Source organism: Mobula hypostoma, chromosome 5, assembly GCF_963921235.1.
Source record: "Mobula hypostoma chromosome 5, sMobHyp1.1, whole genome shotgun sequence".
NCBI classification, from domain to species: Eukaryota; Metazoa; Chordata; class Chondrichthyes; order Myliobatiformes; family Myliobatidae; genus Mobula; species Mobula hypostoma.
Window position 1 is genome coordinate 101,179,425 of NC_086101.1, and position 26,565 is coordinate 101,205,989.

Below are 26,565 nucleotides of genomic sequence, written 5' to 3' on the forward strand. Positions count from 1 at the left end.
TACTTACCCACAATCAGCATCTGCTGTTTCACTAACCGAACCAGCCAATTTGCTTCCGTACAGCATCAAGGTATCTATTGCAATGCATATTTCAATATTTCTTCACTATATTAATAAGCCTCAGAAGTCATTTAATTTCTGACACAGATACTAAACTAAGTATTAATAGATGGACTTTGAATGCCCATTGTTGTTCTCAGGATGTGTAATATTTGAATTAGGAATATATTCAAATGCCCCGGGGGAAAGCCAAGGATCTTAAAGGGTTTCTCATAAAAGAATTGAGTCATTTACACAGGTGACTTTCTTATTGCATTTTAGTACAACAATGACTCTAGCTTTGAACCAGTTACCAATGTGTACTGAATTGCTTTATAGACTGCAATAAAAATACGATTTCCTGAATTGACCTCTTTGCTATCTGCTGTAGGTGCCAAGGAAAGTGTCAGGTGATTAGTAAATGAGGGTCTCCTACCTACAAACAGTTGGCTGCTGAGCTGTAACTGAATGTGCCCATCAGAGGGTGCCTCTTGAGAGCTTCTTGGCAGGTGATCCACTTGAAGAGATGCCTCCTTGATATTTCGTTCTGCTTCAACATAATGCCATTGATTGTCATTCAAATGCATGGGTGATTTCACAATAACCTCCAACGGTCCATTACCCACATCAAATGAAAGAACCACTTCCACTGGAGCTGAAAGTCATATAGAGTATACAGGTAGAGGTAATTATCATTAACTTGAGGAACAGCCTTCAATAACTGTGCCAAGCTGAGAGAAAAAGAGCAAGTCCAATCATTAACATTGTCCTCCCTTCATCCCTTTATATAATTATGGATTTACTAATTGAAATTAAAGTTAAAAAATGATTTGCATTTTTACAGAATCTCTCATGGCCTTGATATTCTAAGGTGCGGTAAACAGCTGAAGAAATACCTTGAAGAGTAATCATGGATGTCAAAAATACAGTGGCTAAATTTGCTCCCACTGAACACATTATTCACTTTCTTAAAATGTTTTAGACACACAGCACAGTACCAGGTCCTCCTGGCCTAATGAGCCCACGCCAACAAATTAGCCTAAGAACCTATATGTCTGGGATGTGGAAGGAAACTGGAGCACCTGGAGGAAACCCACATGGTTGTGAGGAGAACGTACCAACTGCTTACAGGCAGCAGTAGGAACTGAACCCAGGCCACTGGTGTGTAAAGCATTGTGCCAACTGCTACACTACCAAGAGAGACAGATATTGGACAGAATACCAGCATTAACTCCCCTGGTCATCACTAGATAAACAATGCATTTAGAAAAAAGGGCACTGTTGCCTAGAATATTGCTTTTTGAGCTTTGGATGGGAGCTAAAAATCACCAACTTTCACTCAAGGCAGAATTATTATCTGCTCAGCTGCAATTGGATTGATATGTAATTAAATTTGATCAGAATAGCATTTTAATTCTCAGAGCATTCATCTAATACAGGAGCAAACTACATTTTATTCATAAGTGGACATGTACTACATTATTTCTAGAGATGTGGACATTACTGGCAAGGACAACATCTATTCCCCATGCATGAATTGGAAACAGCTAGATATAACTGAATGACTTGTCATATAAAGTATGACTATATACCATATTTTATGATTATCAAGGAGAAACATCATCATTTATATTCCATAAAAATCTGGGAATGCAAATCTGTCCTTGGCAAAATGAGCAAACACAGTCACAATGAAACCCAATGTGGCTCACACAGGACAATTGCAACTGATGAGATTTGACTGGTGGTGGATATAAAATTGCTTCAGCTTCTTACTTTCACAGCATGCAAAGGTAAAGTGGATTTATAGTGTTGTGTTAGTCTTGTTATGTCTTGTTCTGAATATGAATCCAGCTTATTATTCATTTTCTCTGTGAAACCTGGACTTCATTTAATGACATCGCCAAAAAATCACAAACTCATTGAAAGCAGGCTAAGATGCTTACTACACATTGATGAATAAAAGATGATTTAAAATCTCTTTGAAATCCATGTGTTAATGGACACTATTACAATTTCAGGTAGATATAATTTGGAATAAACTGCAGAGAGTATGACAGCAAATTATGGCACCTCAGTGTAAATACTCCTATCTTGAAATTACTGTCTCAGCTTCAAAGCCATTTTAACATATGAACTTTTGATCTTCTCTCTATTAACACAGAAGAGAGAATTTCAGACAGAAGCTTTAGTGAATTACCATCCCTAGGCATGATTTTAGAGCTAAGCTTCTGAGAAACCTTCACTATAGTCTTCAATCATACAGGAATGATTAAGAAAACAGGATGAAAATCCAATGCTGGTTGATCCTTTCACTGTAAAGGTTGCCACTAATGCATACAGTTATTCTGTTCCTCACCGCACATGACAATATAATTAGATAAATAGCATGCATCATTTACAACCAAGGTGCTTTCATTCCCACTCAGAATATTAATAACATCATGCTATTAAGTCTTTTGTGAGATTACAAAAGAATGAGATTTTCTTTTAAAAATGTAGTGTTCCAGGGGGTTTAGAGAAAATAGCCATAAATGTCATCCCACATACTGGAAATGTGGTAACAAAGAGGAACAGGTTAATCTGTGCAAAGGCCTTAAATGTTTGCAGGGTTGTTTAGACAATTACAAATAAATGATCAATGGTTTACTGAGAGAGTTTTGCTATTTTTAAATATACCAACAGAACTGTACAGTATTAGATGAAAAACTAGGTTTCTATTTCCACTGCTGTTTGAAAGGAGTTTGTACATTCTTCCCCTGACTGTGTGGGTTTCCTCTGGGCGCTCCAGTTTCCTCCTACATTCCAAAGATGTACGAGTTAGAATTGGTAAGTTATGGGTATGCTATGTTGGTGTCGGTAGCATGGCACCACCTGCAGTCTGCCCTCAGCACACCTCAGACTGTGTTGACTCAAAACAATGCATTTCAATATGCACATGTGACAAATAAAGCTAATCTCAACCAGGCCCAGATTACAAAAAAATAATTAAAGCTCTCTTGATCCAGTAAAAGCCATTGTTTTAAAGTACATTTTTCAATACTAAAAACATGATCAAACAAAAATATTGTGATTGAAAATTATTCTGGTCTTAATGATAATTTATTAATGTTTAACAGCATAATGTAAATTATGTTAGTAAATGGCTGAGATAATAAAACAAAGGTGATTGCTAGTGTATGTCAGATCAGACCAATGTGAGATTACAAAATCCTTTGTCAGTTTACTTGGTGATGGTGAGGCAAGCAAAAACAGGGCATAAACTCAGAGCTTGTAATGGTTTACTTGAGACATGTATTTAACTGAACAGTTTATTTGTCTTCTAAAACCATAAACGAACTTTATAACTAGACAAAAGAAAAGCATTTTTCAGAATTGGAGCTGGCAATGCCAGCATTTATTGTCCATTCCCAAACGCCGCTGAGAGGGTGGAACTGAGCCACCTTCTTGACCCAGGGCAGACGCTGGTAAAAGGTGTTGTGTTTGGGTTGGAATTCCAGGACTTAGACTGAATACTACCAATTGTATGAGCTCTTTTTCTGTAATTTAACAGCCAGACAGAAATACTAAATAAATTGTCCAAATTCCTATGTGGAAAGTGATGATGTGAAAGTTGCAGGGATATTATGATTTGTGCTGTAGTTTGAATTTCAAGAAGAGTAAAGATTTTTAGTAAAGTCACTCAGCTTAAAACATTTATCAAATCATTGTCCTCTAACTGTTATTGAGGGAATTTATCAGCCACTGTCGACTGAATGTCACATGCAGTCTTACTTTAACCTGAAAATACTCCAAACAGGTTGCTAACTCATAATTGTTTAACAAATGGGATGAAAACAGATTGAAGCAGCTTTAGGATTTGCTGTTGGTTTATGTACATAATGATTGCAGTTTGTAATTGGTATCTTACTTACAGTTCAGCTCTATTCTTATAAAGTCCTTGATTCCCAGGTTCTCCAGGAAAACTCCTGTGGAAGCCGTTGTTTTGAAGAAAAATGAAATGTCTGCACTTATCTTCCCATGGAATGTTGGAAAATGGAGATATGAACTCTCAGTGTTAAATGAAGCTGCATTCCAGTAATTTCCTGGACGGACAAAGAGAGGATTGAACTGATATTAGCTGCAAAATACTGAAATCATGTTTGGAAGTGCTTTAGCTCAGATCTTGTTTCAGGTTCTTTCTCTCCTCAAAATATTCCTCTCACAAGCTCAGGACATTCTAAGGTACTTTGAAAATGTTTTTAAAAGGGACTTCTATGATGTAATGTAGGTATACAAAATTATGAGAGGTATAGACTGGGTAAATGCAAGCAGACCTTTCCCACTGAGGTTGGGTGAGACTAGAACTAGAGGTCATAGTTTAAGGGTGAGAGGGGAAATGTTTAAGGAGAACCTGAAGGGGAAAAAACTACTTCACTCAGAAGTATAGAACAAGCTACCAGCAGAAGTGGTGGATACAGTCAAATTAGTCATAGTCATAGTCATACTTTATTGATCCTGAGGGAAATTGGTTTTCGTTACAGTTGCACCATAAATAATTAAATAGTAATACAACAATAAATAATTAAATAGTAATATGTAAATTATGCCAGGAAATAAGTCCAGGACCAGCCTAATGGCTCAGGGTGTCTGACCCTCCAAGGGAGGAGTTGTAAAGTTTGATGACCACGGGCAGGAATGACTTCCTATGACGCTCAGTGTTGCATCTCGGTGGAATGAGTCTCTGGCTGAATGTACTCCTGTGCCCAACCAGTCCATTATGTAGTGGATGGGAGACATTGTTCAAGATGGCATGCAACTTGGACAGCATCCTCTTTTCAGACACCACCTTTTGCAACCTTTAAGAGAAGTTTTGATAAGAACATGGATGGGAGGGCTATGGACCTGGTGCAGGTTGATGGGACTGGGTAGAACAACACTTTGGCCTGGACTAGATAGGCCAAGGGGCCTATTTTTGTGCTATAGTGCTCAATGACTCTATGTGGAAACTCCAGAAGCCAATTTACATGCAGCATCTCTAAGAGCCTGCATTGCAATAATGTCCAAATTTAAAATTCTTTTTCAGCCACATGCCTAGTTACTCAGGTAAACTTCTGATTTTTTTTGAGGGGGGCCAGTTTGGAGTATGTCAACTTGCATCTAAAATTTGGTGGATATTAGGAGAGCATCTCCCCAAATTTGTAACCCCACAAAGTTGTCTCAAAATTACATTTTTAAGACCTCTACATGATCCCTTTCCAAGAGAAGGTGGGCGGGGGAGGCATGGAAAGTGCATTATGTTTCATATAAACACACAAACACACGTGTGCTTGCAACACTGTGTGTCCGACAGAGTGGTCAGCAGCACTGGGGCTCCACAGGGGACTGTCTTGTCTCCCTTTCTCTTCACCATTTACACCTCAGACTTCAACTACTGCACAGAGTCTTGTCATCTTCAGAAGTTTTCTGATGACTCTGCCATAGTTGGATGCATCAGCAAGGGAGATCAGGCTGAGTACAGGGCTACGGTAGGAAACTTTATCACATGCTGTGAGCAGAATTATCGGCAGCTTAATATGAAAAAGACTAAGGAACTGGTGGTAGACCTGAGGAGGGCTAAGACACCGGTGATCCCTGTTTCCATCCAGGGACATGGACATGGTGGAGGATTACAAATACCTGGGGATATGAATTGACAATCAACTAGACTGGGTCAAAGAACATTGAGGCTGTCTACAAGAAGAGTCAGAGCCATCTCTATTTCCTGAGGAGACTGAGGTCCTTTAACATCTGTTGGACGATGCTGAGGATGTTCTATGAGTGTGTGGTGGCCAGTGCTATCATGTTTTCTGTTGTGTGCTGGGGCAACAGGCTGAGGGTAGCAGACACCAACAGAATCAACAAACTCATTCGTAAGGCCAGTGATGTTGTGGGGATGGAACTGGACTCTCTGATGGTGGTGTCTGAAAAGAGGATGCTGTCCTAGTTGCATGCCATCTTGGACAATGTCTCCCATCCACTACATAATGGACTGATTGGACACAGAAGTACATTCAGCCAGAGACTCATTCTACTGAGATGCAACACTGAGCATCATAGGAAGTCATTCCTGCCTGTGCCCATCAAACTTTACAACTCCTCCCTTGGAGGGTCAGACACCCTGAGCCAATAGGCTGGTCCTGGACTTATTTCCTGGCAGAATTTACATATTACTATTTAATTATTTATGGTGCAACTGTAACGAAAACCAGTTTTCCTCAGGATCAATGAAGTATGACTATGATTAAGACATCAAGACATAGGAGCAGAATTTGGCCGATACTATTGTGCATTGGGGGATCCTGCTGAGGTTGCTACCTGAATCATGTGATCCACCAATCACTCTACAGGGGGCTCTGAAGATGACCATGAGCAAGGTCAGCAAATACCTTGAAGATTTTTAATCCTCTGTTTGATTTTTTAATGGATGGAGGGAACCAAACATCAGCTCAAGTGGCCCAATGATCTTTTTGTTACAAGAATAGAATCAATTCACTCAAGACTACAAGATCATTTCCAACTTGCATATGATCTCTTTTTTGAACACCACTGAGCTTCACAGAACCATAGTCCACTAAAGCACAAAAATTGACCCATCAGCCCACTAGTCCATGCAGAACTATTAAACTGACTAATCCCATCAGCCTGCACCTGAACCATAGCCCTCCATACACCTGTAAAATAATAAAACTATGTAATGGAGTAGAATGTAGACAGGCATGGCAGAATCTGCAACAAAATACAAAATGCTGAAGATATTCAGTGAGTCAGGCAGCATCTATTTGTAGGGCTTTCAGTAATACTAGACAGACTGTTGATTGCTTATTACCAAATTGGCTTCTCTGAAGTGTTATATTAAAATGGCTTCTCGTACTGTTAACTGCTAAGGAAGGGGTTCTCTGTAACAGCAATATTTGGGTTATACGATGTGATAACGGAATCTGTATTCATTTGTTAGCCAATAAAAGTCATGTTCTGTTATCTTGTATATGTGTGCTGAGTAGAGGAGCGCGGGCTTTTTCGGGAGGCGAGCTGGGAGGACGGACGTCTGGGGAACGGACAGCAGTTCCAGGGCGGCGGATACCGGACCTCGGGGGTTTGGATGGTGTGACCGGAGTCTCAGAAGGACATTGTGGATGAAATTGGAGGCGTGAGCTCCAACATATTAAAATATTACGTGCACAAGACTGGTAAGTTACTCATGTGGCGCCTTTTCTTTTAGTTTTTGCTACTAACCCATCACCCAAAATTTTCTATAAAATATAATTCTTTTCTCGCACTTTGTATATTGTTTCATATTTGTGTCGTGGTTGATCACTGGGTGACTCACACCATATCCGCACCGAAGCAGTTGCACTGTTTGGCGGGGTCGATGGCTATTGACCCTAGGCAACGGGAGTCAGCTGGGGCAAAGGCCGTTACATATTGAACAAAGTGGACAGTTGACACTTTGAGCCAAGGCACTCCATCTAAACTGAAAGACAGAGGGGAGGTAGCCAGTATAAATAGGTTAAAGGAAATGGTGAAGCAACAGCTGGCCGGTGATAAGTAGATCCAGGTGAGGAGGGGCAATAGGCAAATGGGAGAGGGGGAAACTGAAGTACTACAAACACAAGAGAGTTTGCTGATGCTGGAAATTCTGGAACTCAGCAGGTCAGGCAACATCTATGGAAACTAATAAACAGTCGACGTTTCTAGCTGAAACTCTTCATCATGAGTGAAAAGCAAAGGGGAAGATGACAAGACAAAAAGTTGGGGGCAGGGAAGGGGAAGAAGGATAGCGAGAAGGTGATAGGTGAAGCCAGGTGGGTAGGAAAGATACAGAACTGAAGAGCAAGGAATCTGATAAGAGAAGAGAAAGGAGCCCAGGGGGAGCTGATAGGCAGGTGAGAAGAGGTAAGAGTTCAGAATGGGAAACAGAAGAAGAGGGGAGGAGGGGATTTTTTTTTAAACCGGAAGGAGAAATTGATATTCACACCATCAGGTTGGAGGCTACCCAGATAGAATATAAAGTGTTCCTCTTCCACCCTGAAGGTGGCCTTATTTTGGCACAAGAAGAGGCCATGGACTGACAAGTTGAAATAGGAATGAGAATTGGAAGTGATCCCCCAATTACGACAGGTCTCCCAATGTAGAAAAGGCTGCATCAGGAGCACTAGATGCAATAGACCACCGCAGCGCATTCGCAGGTGAAGTGTTGCCTCACCTGGAATGACTGTTTGAGGCCCTGAATGATGGTGAGGGAGGAGGTGAAGGCCCAGCTGTAGCACTTAGGCCACTTGCAGGGTTTAGTGCCGAGACGGAGATTAGTGGGGAGGGACAAATGGTCAAGGGAAGCACTAGAGGCTGGGTGGTGATAGGTGGAAGCAACAAAAGGCTAAAGCTGATTGAATCTGAAAGGAGAGGAAGGCATGGAAACAAGGGAAGTGTGAGGGTGATAGGTGATGGAGTGGGTGGAGAAGGGGAAAGAAAATAGGTGATTGGACTGAGATGAGCACTGGATAACTGGATAGATCAGGAGGAGAGAGAAAGTGACAGAGGGTGAGCCCTTTACAGGAAGTCAGAAAAAACAATGTTCCTGCTGTTGAGTTGTAGACCTGTAAGTAAAGGAGTTTGTCTATTATATGATTGGATACACCAATGTGATTGTATCGCTATCCTGTAATTAACAGAGCATCCATTATTTTCTATGTAGCAAGTTTAGATAATAGAAGACAACATTACCAAGCAACTTTGAAGATGAGAATTGAATGATGAACTTATTGTATTTTTTTTAAGATGTCCACTTTCTGAAGCAAAGATAAACAAGTTGCTGGAGGAACACAACAGGTCAGGCAACATTTGTAAGAGGAAATGGAGAGTTCATGTTTCAAGTTGATACCTTTCTCTTGACCCAAAATGTTGACAGTCCAGTTCCTTCTACAGATATTGCCTGATGCCCCTGTGAGTTCCTCCAGCAGCTCATTCTTTCTTTCCAGATTCTAGCATCTGTAGTCCCTTGTATCATTTGTGTCCAGAGGTAGAGGTTTGAAGGCTGAAACCCCTGGGCTGGCCAGGGACAAGAAGCTGCAGGCCCAATGTCTGAGTCTGAAAGTCTGGAGCCAGGAACTGGAACCCCATGGGCACTCTACCATGGGGCTAAAGGCCTGTCTGTGTGTATGAGTGAGTGGGTGGATGGGTGGGTGGGTGAAAGGGTGGGAAAGGCTTATGTTTTGCTGTTATTGCTTGTTTTGTTACAGTTGCTTTTGCTGTTGCTTGTGTTGTCCTGCTGAACATTGTGAACATGCTATGTTACTCTCGAATGTGTGGTGCCCCCCAACATATTCTGTTTCGTCAGTTGCTTATGCAAATAAAGCATTTCACTGTGTGTTTAATACACATGAGATAAATAAATAAATCTGAATTTGAGTTCATTTTCTATCGTTAAGCAAACAAGAAACAAATGGAAGGCTTTGCCTTCATGGTAAATGCCCCTAGGTCCAAACCCTTGAAAAGATTTTGACACTTACTGTCACCATAACAACGAAGTGGTCCAAGTTTGTAGGCTGCTTCTGAGTGTGTTCTGTTTGTATCCCCAACAATAATCTGTGTTACAGGCAAATGGTCTTTGTAGGAAAGGAGTTCTGTTTCATTAGTCCTGCCGATAAATAGAGCATTAGATCAATAACTGGAATAATTGAAACTTAAATAAAAATGTAATAGTATCAATCATTTGGTCATAAAATTTGAGGTAGACTTTCCAGTGACTAATACCAAGGTATTGGCTGCATGTTAGAAAGCAAACTAAATCATGTCGTCACTGAATGGCTATTAGAATTGTCCAGTTTTTCCTGGAACACCTGCTTCTACCTCCCCTCAACTTTGCTACTGCTTAGAATGCAGCCAGTCTAAACACAACAATGTCTATCACCTGGAAAAGGTGATATAGAATATAGAATGTTGCAGCGTGGATGAAATCACCGGAGTAACAGCGTCACTGGTAGATAAAAAGCAGCTTCTTCGACACAAGGAATAGCAGGCATCACACGGACGGAGACGATTTCAATAGAAAGGTCTGCTAGCCCAATGTGGGCTTGATATTTATATGCTAAACATAAAGGCAATCGCTACTTAAAAAGTTATAGACAATGCTTCCTTTTGAAGCTACATACAAACATCACACCTTCTGAATTTGTCCTTTCCTTCCAACGGCAATATGTCTGGGTTGGTATCCACAGCATTTAGGAATGCAAGTTAAATCCACAATACATTTATTTGGCATTTTATGTGCTACATAGAAGAGAATTAATATTTAAAAAGTAGAGATAATACAGTCTTCGAAACTACAACATCAGGTCAAACTACAGCACCAGAAGCATCTGGTATTCACACCTTTTTAGGAAGCGCATTGTTGTGGACTCAATCCACAGTACTTTGACAAATAGAAGTCTGGTGGTCAAAGTCATTTAAGTGTAAACGAATCATCTACCCAAAAAAACTCACTCTAACATAGAACATAGAACAGTATAGCACAGTTGAGCACTTTGGCCAACAATGTTGTGATGACTCACATAAACCACTACTCCATAATCCACCTATTACATCTTTAAAATTTTTTAAGCGTGTCATACCAGACATTCAGCCCTTCTTGTTGGCAAATGGTGTCAGGATTAACCGGGCCATGTTATGAACGTTCCTGACATGACCCTTGTATTTTTTACGGGGCCGAGTGGCTAGCTCGACACCCAACCCGGCACGGATGGAAAGCATGATCGGGGGTGGCCTAACTTGGATTCAAACTCGGGAACCTTCGCTCCGGAGTCCAGCACTGATCTCACTGTGCCACCAGCCAGCACATCTTTAAATACTCCACAATCAATTGGCCCTTCCCTCAAACATAGCCCATAACCTCCACATTTTCTTACATCCATGTGCCTAGGATTTTCTTAAATATCCCAGTTGTATCTTTACCACCACTGCCAGCAGTGTATTCCAAGCACCCACTACGCTCTATGTAAAAAAGCCTTCCTCCTAATTTTTTCTCCACTCAACTTAAATGCATGTCCTCTGGTATTGTTCATTGCCACCCTACGACAAAGTTGTTGGCTGTCCACTCTATCAATGCCTCTCATAATCTTATACAACTCTATCAAATTTCCTCTCATCTCTGTCTTTCTAAGGAGGAAGGTCCTAGCTCACCCAAGGTTTCCTCAAAAGGTGATTTATGGAAAATATAGACATTTCCCATAATTCACAGGTATCGGTTACCTTTACAAATCTGGACTGTGGCATGCAATTGGCCAATTCAAAATGATTAAATAGGACTTGATATTAAAAATAATCTATTGGTTATTAGCGAGGGAGTTGAGGTAGATATATCATTAGCGAGGAAGGAATTTATACAGGCACAGGAACAAGATGAGGAGCTGATGATTTGACAGAGACAGCTCTCTCCGAAGCAGAAATATAAAGGGAACCAATGGGCTATTATGTGAAGGAGGGAGTACTGATGAGGAAGTGGAGACCAAGTACCGTGCCCGCAGATGAGGAGTGGGGGGTGGTACACCAGGTGGTAGTGCCGAAAATTTATAGAGACGAGATTTTTAACCTGGCCCACAAGATACCCCTCGGTGGACATTTTGGGGTGAGGAAAACAGATGATAGAATTATGAAAGAGTTTTACTGGCCGAACATGAGGAAGGATATTATTGAATATTGTACACAGTGTCATACCCGTCAGGTGGTAGGAAAGCCGAACCAGGTCCTGCCTAAAGCGCCCCTTCAACTAATACCTGCTTTCGGGGAATCTTTTTCCCGAATAATTGCGGATTTTGTCGGTCCCCTGCCCAGAACTGCGAGTGGGCAAGAGTATGTGATGACTATGATGTGCGCCGCCACCAGATTTCAGGAGGTTGTGCCCCTGGCAAGCATCAAGTCTCCCGCAATGGTAAAGGTGCTTGTGAAATTTTACACTATGGTGGGGCTGCCCAGGAAAATCCAGTCAGATCAGGGGAGTGTCTTCACAACTCACACATTCCGATGGATGTTGGATGAGATGGGAGCAAAGCAGATTTTGGCCTCCACGTACCACCCAGAGTCCCAAGGGTCATTGGAAAGATTCCACGCAACATTAAAGACCATGATTAAAACTTATTGTCAAGAGAACGCTAGAGACAGGGATGATGCCTTGCCTCTCTTGTCATTTGCTGTAAGGGACATGGTTCAGGAGTCATTGGGGTTCAGCCCATTTGAGCTTGTCTTCGGTCATCAGCCCAGAGGACCTCTGACCTTACTGAAAGAGCAATGGTCCAGTCCGACAGTACAAGTCAATGTGATTGATTATGTTTTAAAATTTTGTGAGAGGCTTAAAAGGATCTGTGACCTTGCCAAAGAAAATCTACCAAACTCCCAAACAAAAATGAAACAGTGGTATGTGCCCACGAACAAGTGTTTCAAGTGAGCGATGGGGTCTTAGTTCTGTTTCCAGTGGTAACCAACCCCCTCCAGGCAAGATTCGACGGTCCATACAAAGTGATTAAAAAGATAGACTCTTTGAATTATGTTATTCAAATGCCGGATAGACGTATGCCGACCCAATTAGTGCATATTAATATGTTAAAAGCTTACCACGATAAGAAAGCAGATCTAGTCGGTGTTATCACAAAAATAAATGAGGCTGGGGTGCCAGATGATAAGGGGAAAACCCATCTTGAAAAGATAAATATGGTGCTAACCAGATTGGAGAACTCTATTGTTTTGGCCAACTTTGCAGATTAGGTCTCTCACTTAACCTCTGAACCGAGCGAGCCGCTGATAAAGCTAATTAACCGGCATGCAGATGTATGTCCGGATGTCCCGAGGCGATGCAAGGGGACGGTACATGATGTTGTTGTTACATCAGATCAGCCTATTAAGCAACACCCCTATAGGATGAACTTGGAGAAGGGCAAGCTAATGAAGAAAGAAATTGAACACATGCTAGCCACAGGTATTATTAGGCCATCCAAATCGGAATGGCCTTCTCCCTGTGTGGTTGTCCTGAAACCCAATGGGAGCATATGATTCTGTACAGATTACAGAAAGATGAACGCCATCACAAAAACTGATGCTTACCCCATCCCAAGGGTAGACGATTGCATCGATAAAGTGGGGAGAGCTAAGTACATCACAAAGATCAATTTGCTGAAAGGGTACCAGTGTGTTCCTTTAACCGACTGGGCTAGAGAAATCTCAGCATTTGTCACTCCATCTGGGTTATACGAGTATAATGTTCTACCTTTTGGCATGAAAAATGCCCCAGGGACCTTCCAAAGGATGATTAATTCAGTGATAAAAGGGTTAAAGAACGCAGAAGCGTATATTGACGATTTAGTGGTCTGGAGTGACACGTGGGAGGAGCACATTGTGGCAGTAGAGGAACTGTTTAAACGGCTGTCTGAAGCCAATCTAACAGTGAACCTCGCGAAAAGTGAGTTCGGTCACGCTAAAGTCACATATCTGGGGTACATGGTAGGGCGGGGCAGCTGGCACCGATGCAGGCTAAGGTGCAGGCTATCTCTGAAGTTCCCATCCTGACGGACAAGCGGGCCCTGAGAAGGTTCTTGGGGATGGTGGGGTACTATCGGAAATTTTGCAAAAACTTTGCGGATATTACCTTTCCTCTTACTAAGCTCTTGCCGAAGAATGAGAAGTTTGTGTGGAACGACCTTTGTCAACAATCCTTCAAGAGTCTGAAGGCGATTCTGTGTCACCACCTTGTATTGAATGCGCCTGAGTTTTCAAAACCCTTCTCCCTAGCAACAGATGCTGGCGACGAAGCAGCAGGGGCGGTGCTGTTGCAGACAGACAAAGAGGAGATTGAACACCCAGTGGCTTATTTTTCTAAGAAGTTTAATGTCCATCAGAGAAATTATTCCATTGTGGAAAAGGAATTACTGGCAATCATTCTGGCATTACAACATTTTGAGGTTTATATTTGTCCGGCACGGAAACCACTGATAGCTTACACTGATCACAATCCATTAGTGTTTTTGGCCACAATGAAGGATAAAAACAAACACTTGTTAAGTTGGAGCCTGGTATTACAGGAATTTGATATTAAGATAAAACAATGTGATTGCTGATTTTCTGTCCAGGTGTTAAAACTTAAAGTTCTCTGTATTAGCCGAATAGCTGATGACTACCTGTATATTAGTGCGTATCTTATAATGTGCATTCATGCCCATAATTTTTATCCCGGTAGAAATCCTTTTAAAGGTGGGGGTGTCATGTGTGACGCCAAGCAGAGCTGCAGGACGGATGATGCTAATGAGAGAGATAACGGAAGACAATGGAGAAACATTCAAAATGCTAATAAAAGAGAGAGATTAACGAGAAAGAAACACAATTCTGATGTTGGCGTCTGTGACAGGCCGTTTGCTTTGAACCTGAACTGTTTGAAGTTTGATGGACAGGTGATACCCCAGCAGGGGGATGAAAATAGCAGGTTTGTTAAGGCATGGGAGACACACGCCTCGAGACCCTGGAAAGAGCAGTGTGCCCCACAAGGTGGTGGGAGTTTGGAGGACTGGTTCGCAGGAATTGGTCAGAGGCTCCCAGGGTGTAAAGGTACGATTGGTGGGAACCTGGTGCGTGTCCGCCCTTGCCTGGGTGCCGGGTTCACCACGGAAGAACGATCGCATCCGGAACGGAGGGGTCACAGTCGGTGACCACAGCTGGATCAGAAGGCATCGAAAAGGTTTGCCGGAAACCAACTGCATCTCTCACTCTCCCTCTCTCTCTCTCTCTCTCTCTCTCCAACGGTAAAACAACAGTGATTACTTCGAACTGCACTAGACTGAACTGAACTCTGCTTCACTTAAGACTGATCATTTTACCCCTAGACTGCGATAGAGCTTGGTTGATTCCTATTACCTTTTTCTGTGTATATGTGTATACTATCTTTGCTAAACTGTTACATTTATATCCTTGCGATTAGTGTACTGTATTACTTATTTCTTTAGTAAGAAATAATTCTTCAATCAGTGGGAGGAGAAGATGGCAGCGCACTGCGCGTGCGCAGCTCTCCAGTGAAAAATGATGTCGTATCTGTTAAATAGCAGCCGTGGACAATTTCTGATTTGATGGAGATTGACGTGAAAGCACAGAGGAACATCTGGAGAAATTTCTGAAACGCCCATCCGCTGCTGTCGTTACTGTGTGGTTGGGAATCTTTCAGAGGGTAGGCCTCAAAATCACCGGCCTTGCCTGCTTTTGGCGACCAAGAAAGAGGTCGAATCGCTCGGACAGAGTTGACGCTCAGTACTCAGTGTCAGAGAGCTGATCAGAGCTCGAAGTTTTCGGATTGTGGTCGGCATGGCAGGGAGAGTTTTTCTTCCCTCTCCCGTCTGCGTGAGATGTGGGACATTTGAGAAACTTTGAACTTTACTGTGCTCATGGACTTCTTCATCAAGTTATGGTATTGTCACACTGTTTGTAACTATATGTATAATTATGTGGTTTTGTCGGTTTTTTCAGTCTTGGTTTGTCCTGTGTTTTTGTGATCTCACACCGGAGGAAATAATGTATCATTACTTAATACATGCGTTACTAAATGACAATAAAAGGGGATTACGTGTCTTCATAATCTAAAGCTTTATTAGTTCCTAGTAATCACAGACTCCAACACGTGTTCCATTTCTGCTGGTTTGGCAACCCAGTTACAGGGTACTTAACAATAGGCGCAGCTATTGTATCACAGTCCAGGGGCTCCTGTGTTGTGGGGCAGAGATGAGGAAGCCCACTCTTACCACCTGCTAGCGAGCTGACAGGAAGTCCAGGATCCAGCTACACAAGGCAGGGTGAAGGCCAAGGTCTCTGACCTTCTTGTCAAACCTGGAGGGAATTATGGTGTTGAAAGCTGAACTGTAGTCCAAGAACAGCCTTCTCACATAAGCTTCCCTCTTAAATTGAACCATTTGATGATGTGTTCCAACACACACCAGGTTAATAAAGGCAAGTAGTGTTGGACCAGGTTAATGAAGACATAGGGGAGATCATAGCAGGGTCGAATGACACTGAATCTTCGGTAACAGGATCAAGAAACACAAAATAGCCAATAGTCCCATTGCCCGCATAATTACATCTGAACCAAAAGTGACACACTTTTCGTTATCCCAGTTCACCAAACACCAATATAAGAGCTAAGGTGTCAAGAGGACAAGAAGGAAGTTAACTCCAGCTGCAACCATAGAAAACAAGTCAACACTAAACTACACCCACAGAACCTGTAAGATTCGTAGCCCTAAACCTGAAGGAGGAGAAAGATCCCAATAAAGGCAAGTAGTGTTGGACCAGGTTAATGAAGATGTGGGCCAGGTGGAATTGGCAGGGTCAACTGACACTGAATCTCCAGGAACAAGATCAAGAAACAGAAGAGCGATAATCTTTTTGGGTACTAATCTATAAGCTGATAATGGAGTGTGATCCAATCATAAACAAGAGAAAATTTGCAGATGCTGGAAATCCAAGCAACACATACAAAATGATGGAGGAACTCATCAGGCCAGGCAGCATCAAGGAAAAGAGTACAGTTACATTTTGGGCTGAGACCCTTTGGCAGGACTAGAGAAAAGAAGCTGAGGAGTAGATTTACAAGGTGAGTATGGAGGAGAGGAGAGAGAAACACAAGGTTCCATTGTTGGCAGAATCTCAGATGAAGACGAGAGGGTATACAGGACTGAGATATATTAACTGGTGGAGTGGTGCTACAGCAACAACCTGGCACTCAATGTCAGTAAGATGAAAGAGCTGATTGTGGACTTTAGGAAGGGTAAAATGAAGGAACACATACCAATCATTATCGAGGGATCAGAAATGGAGAGAGTGAGCAGTTTTAAGTTCCTGGGTGTCAAGATCTTTGAGGATCTAACCTGGGCCCAACACATTGATGTAGTTATAAAGAAGGCAAGAGAGCAGCTATACTTCATTAGGAGTTTGAAGAGATTTGGCATGTCAACAAATACACTCGAAAACTTCAATAGATGTACTGTGGAGAGTCAAGTCACGTTAAGTCAAATTTATTTATATAGCATATTTAAAAACAACCCATGTTGACCAAAGTGCTGTACAGATCAGAGCAGATGGCTAACATCATAAATACAAGAAACACAGACATAACCAACAAGGCAAACAGCTTATAGGCACAAAAGAAACAACACAAGGGCCTAGGCACAAGCCAAAAATCAGCCACATCAGGAGGATTCAAACGTTAGTGAATCAAAGTAAGTTTTGAGCCTGGATTTAAAAGAGTCGATGGAGGGGGCAGATCTGATAGGGAGGGGAATACTGTTCCACAGTCTAGGGGCTACAATAGCAAAGGTGCGGTCACACCTGAGCTTAAGCTTAGATCGCGGGACAGCTAGGAACCCCAAGTCAGCTGACCGGAGGGACCCGGAAGTAGAATAAGGGGTTAGAAGGTCTGTGATATAAGGGGGGTGCCAGCTCATTTAGGGCTTTATAAACAAACAGGAGAACCTTAAAATCAATTCTGAACTGAACTGGTAGTCAGTGGAGACAGGCCAGGATAGGAGTAATATGGTCCCTCTTCCGGGCACCTGTCAGGAGCATGGCTGTGGCATTCTGGACCAGTTGCAGACGGGACAGGGATGACTGACTAATCCCAGTATACAGGGAGTTGGAGTAGTCCAAGCGGGAGGATATAAGGGTGTGGATGAATTTGTTAAGGTCTTTGAAAGAGAGAAACTGCTTAATTTTGGCGATAGTACGAAGCTGGAAAAAACTGGCTTTTACTACTGCATTAACTTGCTTGTCAAACTTAAAGGTAGAATCAAATACCACACCAAGGGACTTAACATGGGGTTTGACAAGGATGGACAAGTTACCAAGACTGTTGGTAATCACTTTGATGAAGTCAGGGGGGCCAAACAGGACAACTTCAGACTTGCCTTCATTCAGCTGTAAGAAGTTTTGTGCCATCTATGTCCTCAAAGCAGTTCATGAGGTTGACTAGTTTTGACTGGTCGTTTGGTTTCAGGCGGAGATAAAGCTGTGAGTCGCCAGCATAACAGTGGAAAGAAATGTCGCACTTTTGAATGATTTGGCCGAAGAGAAGCATATATTCAGAGAAAAGAATGGGACCTAGGATGGAACCTTGTAGGACCCTGCAGGAGAGACTAGCTAGAGAAGAGGAAAATGTGCCTATATTGACAGAGAAGCTTCTATTTTTGAGGTAGGATGTGAACCAGTTCAAGGCAGTGCCATCAACACCAACCCCATACTGGAGATGGTCTAGTAAAATGGCATGATCTACAGTATCGAATGCTGCACTGAGGTTAAGAAGAATTAGGATGGCAGAGTCACCTGAGTCGGTAGAGAGGAGGAGATCATTGTACACTTTCAGCAGGGCAGACTCTGTGCTATGATAAGCCTTAAAACCTGATTGAAATCTTTCCAAGATGTTGATTTGGTGTAAGTAGAGCAGCAATTGACTGAGAATGACCTTTTCGAGAACCTTTTGACAGGAATTGAAGTTTAGAAACATGTCTGTAGTTACTAGGTAAGGTAGGGTCTAGATTGTTTTTTTTCAGGAGGGGCTGGACCACGGCATGCTTGAAGCATGTTGGAACGATACCAGTGGCCAGGGAGCTGTTGATAATAGAGAGGACGCTGGGACCGGCTATGTCAAAGACATCCTTCAGGAGGAGAGTGGGGACAATGTCAAGGAGGCAGGTTGCAGGTTTCATGGTGGACACAATCTTTGATGGGTGGGATGATAGGTTGGAAGCAGACCAGTTTAGATGAACAAACCAGTGAGACAGCTAGGTCATGGGTGGGCGGGGGGTGGGGGGGGGAATGTTCATTCTAATGTCCTCAACTTTGCTAATGAAGAATTTTAAAAATTCTACACACTTAGCAGGGGAAACATCTAAGCTGATACTAGCATTCTGACAGGCTGCATCACTGTCTGGTATGGTATGGGGGGAGTGTGACTACTGGACAGGACCGAAAGAAGCTGCAGAGAGTTGTAAAACTACTCAGCTCCGTCTTGGGTACGAGCTTACAAAGTACCAAAGACATCCTTAGGGAGCGATGTCTCAGAAAGGCAGCGTCCATTATTAAGAACCTCCAGCACCCAGGTCATGCCCTTTTCTCACTATTACCATCAGGTAGGAGGTACAGAAGCTTGAAGGCACACACTCAGCAATTCAGGAACAGCTTCTTACTGTGTTACCGTTGTGGCAGGGTTTCAAATACACCAGACCAATGCCGGTTTAAAGGCAAAACTTGCAGAAAGTGCAACAAAATCAAACACGTACAAAGAGCACACACTCAGCAATTCAGGAACAGCTTCTTCCCCTCTGCAATCTGATTCCTAAGTGGACATTGAATCTTTGGACATTACCTCACTTTTAAAAAAATATACACTATTTCTGTTTTTGCACGTTTCTATTCAATATACATAATTGATTTATTTGTTTGTTTGTTTATTTATTTATTTATCCCCCCCCCCCCCCAGATTATGTGTTGTCGCGTCACGTGTCGGTGGTAATAAACCTGATTCTGATTCTGAAGTGACAGGTGAAACTTAAAGGGGGAGGGACGAAGTAAAAATCTGGGTGGTTGATTAGTGAAAAAGAAACAGGGCTGGAGAAGGGGGAGTCTAATAGAAGAGGACAAAAGACCACGGAAGAAAGAAAAGGGCGGGGGGGGGAAGCACCAGAGACGGCAAAGGGCGGGCAAGGAGATGAGGTGAGAGAGGGTAAAGGGGATGGGGAATGGTGAAGGTGGGGGTACTACCAGAAGGTCGAGAAATTGATGTTCATGCATTTCCTTATGACATAGTAGGTGGTCGCTTAGTCTATCAATTCAGGTCATTGGCCCTCAGATCATTCCCACCAATCCAGTGCCCCCATTTTTTCACTTCTAATCTTCTACCTCTCACATGCTGATTAACTTGCCTCAATTCTCCAGCCATCCAGATACATCAAGGGCAATTTATAATGGCTAATCATCATACCAGTACATCTATGGGATGCAAGGGTAATCAGAGCACCTGGGGGAAACTACAGAGTCACTGGAAGAACATGGAAACTCTACCCAGACAGCAATTCTGATAGGGTTGAACCTGTGGCACCTGGGCTGTCCTAATTACTGTACTGCACTAAAGTTTCTGTAGTAAGAAGTGATATTGCTACTGGTGGTATTTGCTATCTGAAATTGGTATCTATTCCAACTGATGGCTTGATGCCAATAAAAATGCTATACAAGGCTTAAATTGCTGATTACATTTATCTATGTTGTACAATATGGCATTAGAATATTTTCTTGTGAAGGAGTACATCTTGACCATATTGAATACGCTTTATAAAGGTCATAAATCCAAATCATTGATAAAAGATTATCAACTTGAAATGTTTCTCTCTCCAATGTTGCTGCCTGTCCTGTTGAATAATCTCAGTATTCCTGTATATTTCAGATCTTTCAATATTTATCATTTTATTTAGACTCAAAAGACTGCAAATACTGGAATATCAATGGGTCAGACGGCAAATAAAGTGTCTTGACCTAAAACACTGGCTGTTTAATTTCCTCTACAGATGCATCCTGAAGAGTTCCTTCAGCAGTTTGTTCTTTTTGTCATATTTTTTACTTCAATAATCTTAAATAATGACATAATTAACATAAAGGGCAAAATTAATGAAGCACTTAAATATTGACATTAGAAACACAACTGAAACTGTTGCAGTCATATATTTTCCATTCATTATGGATGATAAAAGGAATGCTAGTCCAATGCCTTTGTGTAAATAGATAAAATAATAAATTAAACAGTGCATCAGTCTGGTTTCATAGCAAACACGCTAATATTCTTTAACTGTACTTAATAATACAATCTACATAATATCAAACAACAGGAACTCTGCAGATGCTGGAAATTCAAGCAACACACATCAAAGCCGCTGGTGAACGCAGCAGGCCAAGCAGCATCTATAGGAAGAGGCGCAGTCGACGCTTCCTATAGATGCTGCTTGGCCTGCTGCGTTCACCAGCGGCTTTGATGTGTGTTGCTTTATCTACATAATATTTTGGTCACTCCAATAAACCCTATTGACTGGATCTCTGACTTATCAAGCTTTTTGGATTAACCCTACAGTTTCCTCAGTCAGATCTAAACACATAGATTCTGTTGCACAATGACCTGCGGAACAACCTGAAGTTGATACAGAATAACGGGAAAATGCTTCATTCTTTGAGACATAATGTTTGTGATGTATGTTAAGTGGTACATACCACACCCAGGCATTGATCCCATATTGGATGCTTAATGTTTTGACCTATGGTAGACTGAAGCAAATTACTACAATACTAGAGGGCATGCATTTAAGGTGAGAGGAGGTTAGTTCAAGAAAGATCTGCAAGACAAGTTTTTTTTTTAAATAGAGAGTAGTGGGTGACTGCAATGTACTGCTAAAGGTGGTAGTGGAGCAATTACAGTAAAGGTGTTTGAGAGGCTCTTAGACAGGAACATAAATTTGCAAAGAATAGATGGACTTGTTGGCAGAAAGGAGGAGTTTAATAGGTTTTAGTTTAACTAATTTGGCCCAGCATCGTGGGCCAAAGGGACACCATACAGTCCTGTTTTATCTTCTGTCTCATGGGAAATATGACCAGGTATAACGTACAGTACTTCAAATGTAGAGCAAAGCAAATATCAGTCTGTGACTATGGCCACATTATTATAATAGATGTCCACATTCATAGACAAGCAATTGTAGTGTATTCATTTTTTTTTATTTTGTAAGGATTCATAAGGATACCACTCAGTCTTCCACTCATGCAGAGTAAGACCATTAGACCATAAGACATAGGTGCAGAATTAGGCTAGTCAGCCCATCGAGTCTGCACCACCATTCCATCATGGCTGATCCCAGATACCAGTCAACTTGCTACCTTACCTAAGTATTAAGTCGTAAAAGGCTTCTACAAGTCAAAGAAGGTAGATATACAGCACTAGAATAACAGTTTAACTCCAGGGATACACAGCTCCTCAACAGGAAGAGGGCAAATCATCTGAAACAGGCATCATTTTTCAACATCGTTTTTAAAACATCACTTTAATCAATGAACATTTAAATTGGCATCCATGTAAGTTGAATGTTAATCAAATGCAAGCTAGTAAAATGTTAAGAACATTACTTGTCATATTAAATTCATTAAAACACTAAAATAACCACTCACTAAAATTCACTGTGACATTAAATGCTAAAATCATCTTCTACCTCATTGACTATATGCGGAAATTATAATTAAGCTGCAATTTGGTAAAATATTGGTATTACATAAACCTCCTCTATTTGAGTTCAGTCCACTGATTTACACATCCTTACATCTCTTTCTCTCTACTTAATTTCCACTCAAATGTAATATTTGAATTTGCTTCAACTACACTCTGAATGGTACATTTAAGTAATATGCTTCAACACACTTTTGGACTATGAAACCTCTCTTCTCATGGCAAATCCCCACATTATAAATGTTATGTCCATACTTTATTAGTTGCACTGCTCCTCTGCTCATTAATAAAATATCTGAACAGCCAAGCATATGACAGCAGCTCAATGCACAAAAGCACACAGGCATGGTCAAGGGGTTCAATTGTTATTCAGACCAAATGTGGAGGAAATGTGATCTAGTAACTTTGACCTTGAATGATTGTTGATGCCAGATGGGATGGTTTGAAAACTGTTGATCTCCTGGTATTTTCACGCACAAGTATCTAGAATTGTGTGAAAAACAAATAACATCCCATGAGTGACAGTTCTGTGGATGAAGGCACCTTGATAATGAGAGAATTCAGAGGAGAATGGCCAGACTGCCATTCAAATAGGCAAGCAGGTGACAGTAACACAAATAACCTTGCATTACAGCAGTCATGCGCAGGAGAGCATCTCTGAAAGCACAACATATCAAATCTTGAAGTGGATGGGCTACAGCAGCAGAAGACCATAAATATACACTCAGTGGCTACTTTATTAGGTCCCCCTATACCAATAAAGAAGCAACAGAGTATATATTTATAATAGAAACTGACCATTTAAACATTTTGCAATAAATTCTTCCAGTGAATTTGACGTAGCGCCTAATTTTGACATTCACCAACTCATCAAACACTATCTCAACAAACTTTCAATTTTCCTAATTGTCACTAGATTTGCTGCTCATATATAATTTCAGGAATGGAGGTACGGGGGAAAATAGCAGAATATGCAGCTTCACCACTTATTCGTGTGTGAGTTGCCCTATTTAGCATCCAGAAATAATTGAAAGTAAAAAAAAACCTTAAAGCATGTAAAATAATTTACTTTTACTTGATTAATTCATGTGAGAATAATAGAGTTGCTGAACCTGCACTAAACTGGCATGGGACTAATGGAACTGCAAGGAATCTATAGAACATTTGCACCAACCCAGCGAGGAGTACAAATTTGGAGGTCAGTCAACTTGATATGGATATCAGTTAAGCAAGTACTTTGGACTTCAGCAACATGGTTAAATTGGAGACTAAGCTAAGCCACAGTTACAAAAATAAATGTCAGCATTTTTTGTGCAAAGTCAGACTGTTGTTGTGAAAGTTTCATACCACTATTATGATAGAGGAAGGAAATGCTTTTCTTACTTCTTTGGGCAATGGCCCCTGTAACCATAATCTGAGCAGGATAGCTGTTGTTTTATGGAACTGTAACCTTCTCTTACAATCAACACAGATAGAACTCATGGTGGAATTTCAGTTGCAAAGTATTCATCTACTGCTTTGGAAACGATGTGGCTGCCATTGAACGAAGGGTGTACTTAGACGATGCACTGGCTTTGAAGACTCCAGGTGCATTTTCTCAAGTGAGTCTAATAAGCTGCCTGGCTATTTCTGATTTCAGTCCATCATGGGTAAAGCTGTCCCCACCACTGAGCATGGAACATTGTTGTAGGAAAGCATCATCCATCGTCAAGGAACCCCATTACCCAGGCCATGCTCTCCTCCTGCTGCTGCCATCAGCAGGGAGGTATAGGAACCTTGGGTCCCACACCACCAATCTCAGGAACAGTTGTTACCCCTCAACCATCAGGCTCCTGAACCAGAACATATAACTTCACTCTCCCCAACACTGAACTGATTCCACAACCTGCGGACTCACTATCTAGGAGTCAACCTGGATTGGGACATGTTGTTTTCTGGCAAGGATGTGATTGGTAAGTGGGAGGCCTTCAAAGGAGAAATTTTGAGAGTGCTGAGTTTGTATGTTCCTCTCAGGATTAAAGGCAAAGTGAATAAGAATAAGGAACCTTGGTTCTCAAAGGATATTGGAACTCTGATAAAGAAGAAGAAGAAGAAGAAGAAGAAGAAGAAGAAAGAGATGTATGACATGTACAGGAAACAGGGAGCAAATAAGGTGCTTGAGGAGTATAAAAAGTGCAAAAAAATACTTAAGAGAGATATCAGGAGGGCTAACAGAAGACATGAGGTTGCTTTGGCAGTCAAGGTGAAGGATAATCCAAAGAGCTTCTATAGGTATATTAAGAGCAAAGAGGTATATTAAGAGTAAGGGATAAAATTAATCCTCTTGAAGATCAGGGTGGTCAGCTATGTATGGAACCAAAAGAAATGGGGGAGATCTTAAATGTTTTTTTTGCGTCTGTATTTACTAAGGAAACTGGAATGGAGTCAATGGAAATAAGGCAAACCAGTAGTGAGGTCATGGAACCTATATAGATTGAGGAGGAGGAGGAGGTGCTTGCTATCTTAAGACAAATCAGAGTAGATAAATCCCCAGGACCTGACAGGGTAGACCCTCGGACCTTGAAGAAGACTAATGTTGAAATTGCAGGGGCCCTGGCAGATATATTTAAAATGTTGGTATCTACAGGAGAGCTGCCGGAGGATTGGAGGATAGCTCATGTAGTTCCGTTATTTAAAAAAGGCTCTAAAAGTAATCCAGGAAATTATAGGCCAGTAAGTTTGACATCGGTAGTAGGTAAATAATTCGAAGGAGTACTAAGAGATAGGATCTACAGGTATTTGGATAGACAGGGATTTATTAGGGAGAGTCAACATGGCTTTGTGCGTAGTAGGTCATGTTTAACCAATCTATTAGAGTCTTTTGAGGAGGTTACCAGGAAAGTGGATGAAGGGAAGGCAGTGGATGCTGTCTACATGGACTTCAGTAAGGCCTTTGACAAGGTCCCGCATGGGAGGTTTGTTAGGAAGATTCAGTCACTAGGTATACATGGAGAGGTAGTAAATTGGATTAGACATTGGCTCAATGGAAGAGGCCAGAGAGTGGTAGTGGAGGATTGCTTCTCTGAGTGGAGGCCTGTGACTAGTGGTGTGCCACAGGGATCAGTGCTGGGTCCATTGTTATTTGTCATCTATATCAATGATCTGGATGATAATGTGGTAAATTGGATCAGTAAATTTGCTGATGATACAAAGACTGGAGGTGTACTAGACAGTGAGGAAGGTTTTCAAAACTTGCAGAGGGATTTGGACCAGCTGGAAAAATGGGCTGAAAATGGCAGATGGAGTTTAATACAGACAAGTGTGAGATATTGCATTTTGGAAGGACAAACCAAGGTAGAAGATACAAGATAAATGATAGGGCACTGAGGAGTGCAGTAGAAAATAAGGATCTGGGAATACAGATACAAAATTCCCTAAAGGTGGTGTCACAGGTAGATAGAGTCAATAGACAATAGACAATAGACAATAGGTGCAGGACTAGGCCATTCAGCCCTTTGAGCCAGCACTGCCATTCTCTGTGATCATGGTTGATCATTCACAATCAGTATCCAGTTCCTGCCTTATCCCCATAACCTTTGATTCCACTATCTTTAAGAGCTCTATCCATCTCTTTCTTGAAAGCATCCAGAGACTTGGCCTCCACTGCCTTCTGGGGCAGAGAATTCCACATATCCACCACTCTCTGGGTGAAAAAGTTTTTCCTCAACTCCGTTCTAAATGGCCTACCCCTTATCCTTAAACTGTGGCCTCTGGTTCTAGACTCACCCATCAGAGGGAACATGCTTCCTGCCTGCAGCGTGTCCAATCCCTTAATAATCTTATATGTTTCAATAAGATCCCCTCTCAGCCTTCTAAATTCCAGAGTATACAAACACAGTTGCTCCAATCTTTCGACATATGATAGTCCCACCATCCCGGGAATTAACCTTGTGAACCTACACTGCACTCCCTCAATAGCAAGAATGTCCTTCCTCAAATTTGGAGACCAAAACTGCACACAGTACTCCATGTGTGGTCTCACCAGGGCCCTGTACAGCTGCAGAAGGACTTCTTTGCTCTTATAAACAATTCTTCTTGTTATGAAGGCCAGCATGCCATTAGCTTTCTTCACTGCCTGCTGTACTTGCATGCTTGCTTTCAGTGACTGATGTACAAGAACACCTAGATCTCGTTGTGCTTCCCCTTTTCCTAACTTGACTCCATTTTGATAATAATCTGCCTTCCTGATCTTACCA

The 26,565-nt window shown here is 41.7% G+C and overlaps 1 protein-coding gene across 1 annotated transcript in view; it reads right to left on the bottom strand.

Annotated features, from left to right (window-relative positions):
* The window catches only part of LOC134346871 (contactin-associated protein-like 5), a 1,673,098-nt gene that overhangs the window by 539,179 nt on the left and 1,107,354 nt on the right, over positions 1 to 26,565 (bottom strand). Inside the window, exons 15-17 of the mRNA XM_063048676.1 lie at positions 9,567 to 9,694; positions 3,954 to 4,124; positions 476 to 694 (exon numbers count right to left, since the gene is read on the bottom strand). Of these exons, the coding sequence (XP_062904746.1) occupies positions 476 to 694; positions 3,954 to 4,124; positions 9,567 to 9,694 (518 nt within the window). The remainder of the gene's footprint in view (positions 1 to 475; positions 695 to 3,953; positions 4,125 to 9,566; positions 9,695 to 26,565) is intronic.